General features: G+C 36.9%; 1 protein-coding gene, 1 long non-coding RNA gene and 1 other non-coding gene across 3 annotated transcripts; 1 reads left to right on the forward strand and 2 right to left on the reverse strand.

Annotated features, from left to right (window-relative positions):
• The first annotated feature begins 945 nt into the window (after window positions 1–945).
• Window positions 946–2,264, forward strand: LOC141613071 (germin-like protein). The gene is made up of 2 exons (XM_074431808.1): window positions 946–1,113; window positions 1,565–2,264. The coding sequence occupies exons 1-2, from the start codon at window positions 990–992 to the stop codon at window positions 2,077–2,079; spliced, it is 639 nt and encodes a 212-aa protein (XP_074287909.1). The 5' UTR covers window positions 946–989; the 3' UTR covers window positions 2,080–2,264.
• Window positions 2,265–2,675: 411 nt separating this feature from the next.
• Window positions 2,676–2,757, reverse strand: TRNAS-AGA (transfer RNA serine (anticodon AGA)). The gene has a single exon. It is a non-coding gene; the product is annotated as a tRNA-Ser (tRNA).
• A 716-nt stretch (window positions 2,758–3,473) lies between these two features.
• Window positions 3,474–6,349, reverse strand: LOC141613072 (uncharacterized). The gene is made up of 2 exons (XR_012529218.1): window positions 6,118–6,349; window positions 3,474–3,711 (listed from the first exon to the last, which is right to left on the reverse strand). It is a non-coding gene; the product is annotated as an uncharacterized LOC141613072 (long non-coding RNA).
• Window positions 6,350–11,930: the final 5,581 nt, after the last annotated feature.

Raw genomic sequence — 11,930 nt, forward strand, 5'->3', positions numbered from 1 at the left:
GCTAATCACAATTAAAGAACATGCAATTTGAAGGAACCGAGCTTTAATACTTCGCATCTTAGTTGCTGACTAATGTTTTTTGCCCCCTTAAAGACTCCAAGTTAGCACACGAAAATGTTCTTGATGCTGGTTTTGCCAAGAGGCACCAAATTAATGCATACGAAGGGGGGGATGTTGTTTTTTATATTGGTGTTTTTTCATTCAAAGTTGTTACTTCGAGTTGTTACATAGCGTGAAAGCATAGATGAGTCACTCAAAATTGTTGATGGGAAATGAACAGCATAATTTCTATTAACTTAATACTTATGTAATGTGAAATGATTCCAGCTGAATTTTCTTCGTTTGATTTTTTTTTTGATGCACATTATTCGCAGTTATAAGACTTTACCCATAATGAAAATAAGAATTATGTAAGTAGGTCACAATTCCGAGTCTAAGAAAATTGTGAAAGCTACAAGCCTACAACCCTCTCTATTTTTAGAGAGTAATAATCTTAAAATTGTATCTATATATATTTTTATGCATGTCCGTGCAATTTTGCACGGGTTCTAAACTAGTTTGCATATAATTAATAGATATTTGGTAAGAAAAATCCACCCTTAAATTGCTAATTATGACTTATTATCGCTTTTTTTAACTAAAGTAACCCTTAATTTATTGTAAGATAAATTTTAAAATAACGTATAAAAATCGGTTAGGTAAGTGGAAATATTTTATAAACAAAGCGAAATAAAGTTAGGTTACAAAGAATGAAAATGTCAACAATTTACAACATACAACCTTGCCAAATGCCAATGCTATATGTGAGTCAGTGAGTGCATGACCATTAGTAATCACTGTTCACCTGGACCCTTAATAGTGCAACGAATCTTGTTCAATTTTAACTTTAATCAACTATAAATACATCATTTTATCATGCTAATTATCATCCAAACTTCTCTAAAACTTCTCCCTACAAACGTTTGTGTAGCAATAACAACTAACCAACAATGGCATACAGTAACACCTTTGTTTTTCTCATACTTATGGCCTTCACTTCCTCTGTGGCTTGTGCTACTGATCCAACCCAACTTCAAGATTTTTGCGTCGGAGTTAACGACCCTAACCAAGCTCGTACGTCTTCTTTTCATATCATCTCTTCGTCATGTTATTTATTCTCTTCGTTTTTTCATACGAGTTGTTTATTTTCAATCTTTAACATACAAGTTTTTGTTCACCTTATTTGTTTTATTGCGGTGTCCAAGACGCCACTTTGACCGTATTTTTCGATGTCTATATGTTAATTTTTTTTCTTGAAATTTTTTTTGTGAAAAATGTCTTGATATTAATTGTAAATGTTTTAGTTTTATAAATAAATATTTTTATTCTCCAACTTATTGACGGTCAAAGTTCAGAAACTTTGACCTCCGAAAAGTAAAAGGGGTGAAAATAGGAATATGAAACTTAAATCAATTAAATTTTTAGCAAAATGTCAAATTTAACTTTTTAGTAAGGGATAAGTGAATACAATTTGTTTGTACTCGAATTTCGAGCTAATTAAAGTTTGTTTCTATGTACTATGTAGTGTTTGTGAATGGCATGTTTTGCAAGAATGCAATGGAAGCAACACCGGAAGATTTTTTCTTCAAAGGACTCGACATTCCAAGGAAGCCTAACAAATTAGGAGTCAATGTCACAATGGTTACAGCAGTGCAAGTACCTGGTCTCAACACCCTTGGTATTTCGTTGGCTAGGATTGACTTTGCACCATACGGACTCAATCCACCTCACACCCACCCTCGTGCCACCGAAGTCTTAACTGTTATGGAAGGGACCCTCTATGTTGGGTTTGTCACATCCAACTTTGCAAACGGCGGAAACAAGTTATTCAGTAAAGTGTTAAACAAAGGAGATGTTTTCGTATTTCCACACGGTCTCGTTCACTTTCAATTTAATATTGGTAATTCCCCTGGTGTGGCTATTGCTGGGTTGAACAGCCAAAACCCAGGTGTTGTGACTATTCGCAGCGCGGTGTTTGGAGCACAGTCACCTGTATATATCGGTCGACGTCCTAGCCCAGGCCCTCCAGTTGGATACTAACGTGGTCAAGTTCCTTCAGATCAATCTCAGTTTGGGATGAGCTCATAATTTAAGTATTGCCTCTAAGGCACTATTATTATAGTCATGCTATTATCTAAGTTTTGATTAATAATTAATGTACTCAGTTAAGTGTGTGTAATAAATACGATGTACTGAGATTATATAATGACTTGTGTTTCCATTTATGTACACACGTATCGGTTTTAAATGTTTTTTTCTTGATAATTGAACTTGTGGCCAAAGTTACAAAATGAACTCATATAGCTAACGTGTTACGTGCAACCTTATAAATTGTTGTATTAGTCATCAAAAAATAAAACATACAAAAAGTTCAACAGTTAAACAAGCAACAAAATCATGATCATAATTCTCCAAAATGCAGTTGAAAGAACACTTAGGTTATTACTCCACGAGATCGGCACGTAAAAATAATTACACAAATGATCAAAAAATATACAGTACAGGGAAAATTGATTGAGATCAATACATCAACCTAAGTTATTACTTGTGTACAAGAACCACTAATAACGTTTGAGAATTGTGATTGTTAAAATATGCAAATACTATCATAATGCCGACAAAAAATACAACAGAAACGTGGACGGCAGGATTCGAACCTGCGCGGGCAAAGCCCACATGATTTCTAGTCATGCCCGATAACCACTCCGGCACGTCCACTTCATTGTTCCTTATTTGGTGTTCTGCTCCTATAACCCCTCTATAACCGGTAATCTGTCGATGTTGCAACCTTTTATTTTTCACATTCTCATTTAAGACGGATAGTATCATACTACTTGTGTATATAAGACAAATATATTGATTTTTCATGTGCATTCTCTTATATACACAAGTAGTATGTATTTAACCCGTCTTATGCTTAAGACGGATAGTGCCATGATAAAGAAGTCTTACTTTTTTTTTTTTTTTTTTAATTTGAACATATCCAGGAACTTTTTATCCATTCAACATAACACTAATACTTGTATAAGACGATTTTACACAAGTATTATAGTATGAAACCATAAGCTAACACTAGTACAAAAATGGCATACGGCCACGGTTAAAAAAGACATATGGCTACGGTTGTGCAACCGTAGCAAATCAGGGGGTAGCCTTAAGTGGTGGAGAAAAGGCTACGGTTGTGAACCGTAGCCTTAAGTCCATTTAAGGCTACGGTTAGTAATTATTAACCGTAGGCAAAGGTAAACATAACACTACGGTTCTTAAACATTAACCGTAGCCAAAAGTTAACATGAGGCCACGGTTTACAATTGTACAACCATAGCCAAAAGCCCATGTTTTTTGTACCAGAAATGCCCATTTGTACAGGCTACTATTCGGCTACTATTCCGCAAACCTGTAGTCGCAATAAAATTTACATTTCATAACAAATCGAAGCAAAAAAACTTGGTCTATTTTATAACATAAACCAACGTGATCACGGTACATACGTATTTCCAAATATAATTCAAGTTCTCAATAACATAAGCTAATAATTCATGGTCACAAAATACATCATAACCAATGACCCCTAAAAAATGCTAACAAGTCCATGTTGATAGATCACCCGTCATTTTTCTTCCTGCTTCTCTTGAAAATATGATGACCTTCAACCGTCTGATTATTTTTCACCTACGTTAATAAGAGAAAACAAAGAAAGATTGATAAGAAAAAGGGAGGAGGGTGTAACAGGTTGAAATATGACTAGGATGTAAACAAGTTACAAATATTTGAGATCTAGCTTTGTCCCAATTACATCGACACCACCAAATAATTAAAACTCTAACCATCACCATTTAAAGTTAAAAGTTAATTATAACTATTCCAACATAATTTTAGCAAGAAGCTAACATATTAGAGATGCAAGCTAAAATTCACAAGATATAAACAACAAGAACCCCAAAAAGTTGCTAAACATTACACCAAATGGCAATGTCCATATACTATGTATACCAAATACGACTATATTGCAAAGTCCTTGAAATGCTGCCATACAAAAAATTTGCAAGTTACATATATACTTATCCAAATTTTCCGGCGCAAATGAAAAACAATAATGCTGCCATGTACAAAATTGTCAAGTTACATATACTTAACCAAATTTTCCGGCGCAAATGAAAACAAATAAAATTTGACAGAGTAGACAAAATGGGAGAAGGGACTAATAAGTAGAGGTGAACATGACTAAAAGTGATGAGTATGCCAAGTAAATCAAAAGCAACCACTATGAATTTGTAGTTCTACACCAGTGAAAAAAAATAAACTGTGAAGTTGGACATGGAACTGTCCCTGAACTCTATTTTTTTCATCTGTAGCCTTATTTCATTTCTCCTAATGCCCTACAAGTTGTCTTATATTAATTCTCTCCTTTACTTTACCCTTGTTCTCGGTCAACACTCAGCATAAATCTTCTAACAACTGTGCAATATTATCGAGTACAAATTGGCTTTTGCTCAGAGACAATATAGTGGCAGTAAAACTAATTCCGGTAAAAATTGCTGGACCGTGGTGGCTTAGTGCGTACCGCAAATAAGCACAAAATTGGAGCAGCCGCATAATAACTCGTACTAAGAGAAACAAACAGCCAACCCTAAGCAGTCTTTTAGCCTTCTAGCCATCGGGCGCACAAACAGACGGACGTTAAAAAAGGAAAGATGCATAAAATACACTATTCTTTGAGGCAACATTCTATATTATTACAAAAATTCTTCAACTCTCAAATATTATGATATAAAAATACTTATTTTGATAAATCAAATGTTCCAAATTTCAGATTGTATACTTGGTGAGGTTAACCGTCAACTTTGACATGGTCACCAAAGTTAAATAGGAACAACATTAAAGAGATTGTGAAAGTATCAACCAATATGCTTGTAGTTTTCAGAGCTAAACAGAACGTTTAACACAACAAAACAATGACAATATGAAGCCATACAAGTTACTAGTGAAATACTTGTGACATTAAGTTGTGATTCAAGTATCAAATTAGAGAAAATATGTTAAAAACATCAACAGAAATAATACTGTGTGGTTTATACTAAATCCAGAAAGAGCAAACGCGAGATGGGTGGTGGGGTTGTTAAATTATCATGTATATTTGCATTATGTATTCTTAGTGTCTTACACATGTGGTAGACAACACTGGTCGAGATTTACACTGATCAAAAGCTACAACACTCAACTAAAATATTAATCTTTCAACTCAACTAAAGAGATCTGAAAACAAACAATCGACCGCAAATTACTACTATGCAATCTCAGACGATATGTTTTCACATGGCATCATTGTGAGACCGTTTAAAGTAAAATGGTTCTAAAAGTAATAAAATGGTAACAAATGAGTAAACAGCCATTAATTTTGGCCACCACATGCTCACACCATTCATATCGTGCTGCAAAAAATAACCCATACATTGACGAAGCCCAGACAAGAAGATCAACTACTACACTTGATCGACACCTAAATTAACTAATCAATCAGCACAGGAGTACACTAGTCTATATATAAGTGTGTAATACTTCAAGTTTCCAATTAATTAGGTAATGGCCGGTAGATGACATCTTCTGAAGCCTTAATCAAATGACGATGACTTAGACACCTTATCTTGAAGAAGATGCGCTAAAACTTGAGAGTTAGTCTAAACTAAAAGTGTCAAAATATTGGTTTCTATTGGAATATTACGCCAGTTTAAGCTCCTCTACATAATGTCATCAACTCTGCTATCATTTCAAACAGCACTCAACAGAAATACTTAGTACGTTGATTCAAATACTTGGAAAATTCAAGTTGCTCAACAGAAATAATTAAAGCAGCAAATCAACTAAGACTAAAAAAAATCGCAACAAATTAGAAAAAAACAATACTCTAATATCTCCAATCAATTTTCAACACAAATACTCTAATATCTCAATCGATTTTCAACAGAAATAATTCAAGCAACAGAAATACTTGTGACTATGATTCAGGCAACAAATTATAAACAAATCGCAGTGTAGGAGACAAATGATGATTAAAAAAATGAGAAGAAATCAAATTACCTAAGAATTGAAAGGAGACAAAGAGGGACGAGATTAGTACAATCGGCTGAATTGGAAGTAGACGAAGGACAAGAGCAGTCCGTTAGAGTGACGGAGGCGACGTCGCCGACGGTGGTGGGGTCGCCGGAGGTGCAGGCAATTGGGTTTTTAATTAGGTTTTGATGGAGTGCAATTTTAGGCGATTGGGGTTTTTAGGTTTTGATAGAGTGTTTTTTATTTTATTTTTGGAGGGAAGTAAAAATGTGTTGAGTGCGTTAAAAGTTAAATATTGATTTTCGGATTTTAAAAATTTTAAAAATATATGACTACGGTTCTATCAATCAACCGTCGCTTTCTATTTTTCAAAAATGGTTTTGGCTACGGTTATTAACTACAACCGTAGCCTTTTCATTTTTTGCCACGGTTTTTTTAAAACAACCGTAGCCTTTTTAAAAGCCTATTCTCAAAATTTTTAAGGCTACGGTTATTAACTACAACCGTAGCCATTTGTGCTTGCCAAATGTGATTTTTCTACTAGTGTAATTGATTTAAACGTATCGCTAACGTAACTACTCATAGTAACTTATTTATTAATTTACATATAGAATGGTTTTACATGTGACACTTTCTCTCTCTCTCCCTCCCTCTTGTAACAGGAGTTCAAACACAGACAAACCAGAACCTAAATAGTTCAGGCATGGCAACAAAAACCAGGGCCCAAAGCCCTCCAAATCAGGATTATGAAGAACAATGTTAGCATAATATCTTCATTAACCCGGATATTATGCATTTTAGTTAGGAAATATTTGTTAATACTCTATATTTATTATGTACGCATTGTATTTCCTAAGTTGAGGGATTTGGTTAGGTTAATTCCTATTTTGTAGGATTTGTAGACTCCTACCTTGGTGAATATATTGGGTGATCATACGTTGAATAACACACACAAAAACATTCTCACAAAACTCTTCTTTGTTCTCTGTTCTCTATTCATTCACTACATGGTATCAACGCAAGGCTGATCTTGCGATTTTTTTTTCATTTTTTTACAATGGTTGACGATAAATCAATCAGTGGTGAAGGGAGTGGTGCTGTCAATCCGGTTTACGCTCTTTCAAACCAGGATGGTACGGGAGCACGGATTACTCACGTTGTTCTCACAGGACCAAAGACCTATGCCGAGTGGGCAAAAGGTTTTCGGGTTGCGTTGGGCGCTAAGTGAAAGCTCGGGTTCATCGATGGAACTCTCAAGCAAAAACCTTCCAATCCAAAAGAATGGGAGGATTGGACGGTTGTAAACTATTCCGTCATAGCATGGAATTTTAATACAATAGAACAACGTTTACGCTCGTCGATTTCGTATCGTGACACTGCCTTCGATCTATGGGAGGATATTCGTAAGCGTTTTTCCGTTGCCAACGACATCAAACTCTACCAACTCCAATGCGATCTTGCCGATTGTAAGCAAAATTCTGGTGAGTCACTAATGGATTATTTTGGTAAAATTAAAATGTTATGGGATGGTATCAATGACTATGATACTCTACCCACTTGTGACTGTTGTTCGAGATGCGACTTGCAAGGCGTGATTCGCAAGCGCAGGGAGGCTGAACAGGTGCGAGATTTTCTTATGGGACTTGACCCGGTGTATGCTACTGTCCGTTCTAGTATACTCCGTACTTCTCCATTACCTGATATACACATCGTATATTCACGTGTTGCTCAAGAGGAGGAAATTCGATCCGTCGCACAGGCTCGTGTGGAAGCTGTTAATCCCATGGCATGTGCGCTGACTGGGAGACAACAACAGGTTAAGCCCGAGGGTAGTACTCGTCCTCGGTTTAAGGGCAGCCATTGCAACAAAGAAGAGCACACGGTGAGTCGCTGCTGGGAGAAGAATGGTTTCCCTGTCGGACATCCGCGACATTCTGCCTCTGCTAAAACAGGGGAGAGCTCGACGTCTGCCTCAACATCTACTGCCAAAACTAATGCTATTTTTGGTGAGACACCACCCTTTACTAATATGGTTCGCTTAACTGGTAAGCTTCTTTTCACATGGATTATTGATACGGGTGCTTCCACACACGTTTGCTATAATGAGGATTTGTTTCAGTCGTGTGTTAGTATTACTCCTATCAATATTGGGTTGCCAAATTGTTTGACTGTGATAACCAATAAGGCCGGTACCATCAAGATTAATGACAAATTGTTTCTTTATAATGTTTTATTTGTTCCGTCATTCAAGTGCAATCTTCTTTCGGTCTCGCAAATTTTATCCACACAAAGATTATGTGTGAAATTCACTAATTCTAAATGTGTGATACAATACCTTGCCTTGACGACGATTGGTGTGGGTGATCTCTCGGATGGGCTTTTCTACCTGACAATGGAGGAACCAATTCGTGTTAATATAGTGACCGGGCAAGACAGTGCTGAGTTGTGGCATCAACGAATGGGCCATCCTTCACCTCGGGTTCTGAAGCACATTCCTTTTATTTTTAGTTTTAATAATAATTCAGATTTTCCGCATTGTGATATTTGTTTTCGAGCCAAACAGACACCTACTCCTTTTCCGTTGAGTGAAAATAAGACTGAAAGTTTGTTTGATTTAAATCATTGCGACGTTTGGGGGCCATACCATCCTAATTGTGCTTGTGATTCTAGATATTTTTTGTCTATTGTTGATGATTATTAGAGGTGCGTATGGGTTTATTTGATGGAACATAAGGATAAAGTCCCTACGCTGCTTATTGATTTCTTTTCGTTAATTGTTCGACAATTTAATAAAAATGTGAAGGTTGTACGGAGTGATAATGGGACGGAGTTTCGGGGACTTATAACTTATTTTCGAACCCATGGAATTATTTATCAGACCTCCATGTTCAAGACACCTCAACAAAATGCCCGAGTTGAAAGGAAACATCGGCATATTTTAAATGTTGCGCGTGCTTTACGTTTTCAAGGCTCGTTACCTATTGAGTTTTGGGGGGAGTGTGTTTTGACAGCGACACGTTTAATTAATCGAACTCCAACTCGGATTTTGCAAAATAAAACTCCATTTGAATTATTGTTTGGTCGGGTACTTGATATGAGCTTACTTCGAGTTTTTGGGTGTCTCTGTTATGCTAAAAATATTTATTCCCGCGATAAATAGATTCCAGGAGCCGTCGTTGTGTTTTCATTGGCTGCCCATTCGGTAAGAAAGGTTGGAATTTATATGATCTTGAGACGGGTGATTATTTTCAGTCACGGGATGTACATTTTCTTGAGGATCAATTTCCTTTTGCACCAAATGAAACATTAACTGAAACATATGATGCAGCCAATGATCATGAGGATTTTCAGATTGCAGACCTTGTCCCGCCTTTTAATTCCACTGCTAGTACCGCGGGGGGGACAGAAATGCAGCATAACATGTCTGAGACAGAACCCATCCAGCAGTAGCAGGTTACTGGTTCTGAAACAGAACATATTTTGTCTGAAATTGTTCATACAGGTGGTTCAGCGATTGAGAGCAGTCCGTCTGATAATGTGATTCCATCGAATTTAGTACCTCCTGATCGCGATATAGCCAGGGGCGATGGAGATGGAAATGTTTCTACTGATACCTTTGATGCAACGGTTGATGAGATGGTCAATTTTGATGCTAATAACAGTAACGTGGGAGATGAAGAGAAGGGTCGTGGTAAACGGACGAAGTTCGACAATTCCCATCATAAGGATTTTGTGCGTTAGGATAAGGTGAATGAACATATTAACACGACTTTGGTTCCTTCCAGCCCATCACCCACAACAACTTCCGTCAAAGGTACTCCTTATCCTATTGCGAATTATGTTAATTATAAAAAAAATTCGACTGCACATCAACATTTTCTTGCAGCTATTACCAATGATACGGAACCCACTTCGTTTAAAGAAGCTATTCGTGATCCTAAATGGAAGAAAGCTATGGAAGAAGAATGAGGCTAATAATACTTGGTCTATAGTGGATTTACTATCGGATAAAGCCGTTATTGGATGTATGTGGGTCTATAAAATTAAGAGAAAATCGGATGGAACAGTCGAGAGATACAAAGCAAGACTTGTCGTTTTCGGCAACCATCAAAAAGAAGGAATTTATTTTGCTAAGACATTTGCGCCTACGGTAAAAATGGTGACGGTTCATACATTTCTTACTATCGCTGCCATACATAATTAGGAATTGCACCAAATGGATGTGCAAAACGCCTTTCTCCGGAGATTTGATGGAGGAGGTATACATGAGATTACCTCTTGGGTTCGGTCGTGGTTTGCAAGGGAAAGTCTGTCGTCTCCATAAATCTTTGTATGGTCTTCGTCAGTCTCCGTGTTGCTAGTATGCTAAATTTGCCACGGCCTTGTGCGAATATGGTTTTTCTCATAATCCTTGTGATCATTCTTTATTCGTTTATCGTAAGAATGATATTTTGATGACTTGGTGATCGCTGGTAATAGTATCGTCATTCAAGATTTTAAAAATTATCTGAGGCAGAGGGTATATTGAAGTATTTTTGGGACTTGAGGTGGCACAAAATTCAAGTGGTATATTTCTTTATCAACGCAAGTATACTCTAGATTTATTGACGGAAACAGGGCTCCTTGGTTCAAAACCGGCCCCTATTCCAATGGAAGAGAAACATGAGCTTGCTCTCAATGTGGAGCCTCTCTTTTCCGAGCCCATTAAATATTGTCGTTTGGTAGGCAAATTAATTTATCTCACCCTCACTCGTCCCGAGATTATGTATTCGGTTCATATTCTTTCCAATTTATGCAAGCCCCGTATCAAGCACATTGGGATGCGGTTGTACGTGTTGTTCGTTATCTCAAAGGTAATTCAGGACAAGGTATTTTATTGGGCGCTGACATGTCTATGGTACTTGAGGCTTATTGTGATACAGATTACGATAGTTGTCCTATCACTCGCTGCTCCTTATCTTCATATTTTGTATTTCTTGGCGGTCACCCAATTTCTTGGAAGACTAAGAAACAAGCCACTGTGTCTCGTTCTTCCGCTGAATCTGAATACCGTGCCATGGCTTTCACTACATGTGAAATCCTTTGGTTAAAAGGCTTGCTTCGAAGTTTGGGTAGCTTTGAGCATCCGGCAGCTGTCACGCTTCACTATGATAACAAAGTCGCTATTCATATTTCGAATAATCTCGTCTTCCATGAACGTACAAAGTAAATTGAAATTGACTGTGATTTTGTACGTGATGAGATAGTCTGAGGTACTATTGTGCCATCTTATGTTACCACATCTACTCAGCTTACAGATATACTCATGAAGGGACTTGGACGTTCTCGGTTTCGTCGTTTATTGAGCAAGTTGGGCATTGCTAACCCCCATGCTCCAACTTTGGGGGGGGGGGGTAGCATAATGTATTTATTAAGCCGGATATTATGCATTTTAGTTAAGAAATATTTGTTAATACTCTATATTTATTATGTACACGTTGTATTTCCTAAGTTGAGGGATTTAGTTAGGTTAATTCCCAATTTGTAGGATTTGTAGACTCCGACCTTGGTGTACATATTGGGTGATCATACGTTGAATAACACACACAAAAACATTCTCACAAAACTCTTATTTATTCTCTGTTCTTTATTCATTCACTACAAAAAAAATCCTCCAAAATGCTTAATTGGGACCCTTAACAACAACTTTGTCCAGGATAATCAAGGCCAATTCAAAAGGTCGGTTAATTAAAATAGAAATAAAAACAGCGGTACAAGAAGGAAATGAGCCACTGTCTTGAAAACTATTTCAGTACGACCGTGGTGGCGATCAGCAATTTACCGGTAGTTCCCCAAGTATT

Source organism: Silene latifolia, chromosome 11 (genome assembly GCF_048544455.1).
Source record: "Silene latifolia isolate original U9 population chromosome 11, ASM4854445v1, whole genome shotgun sequence".
NCBI classification, from domain to species: domain Eukaryota; kingdom Viridiplantae; phylum Streptophyta; class Magnoliopsida; order Caryophyllales; family Caryophyllaceae; genus Silene; species Silene latifolia.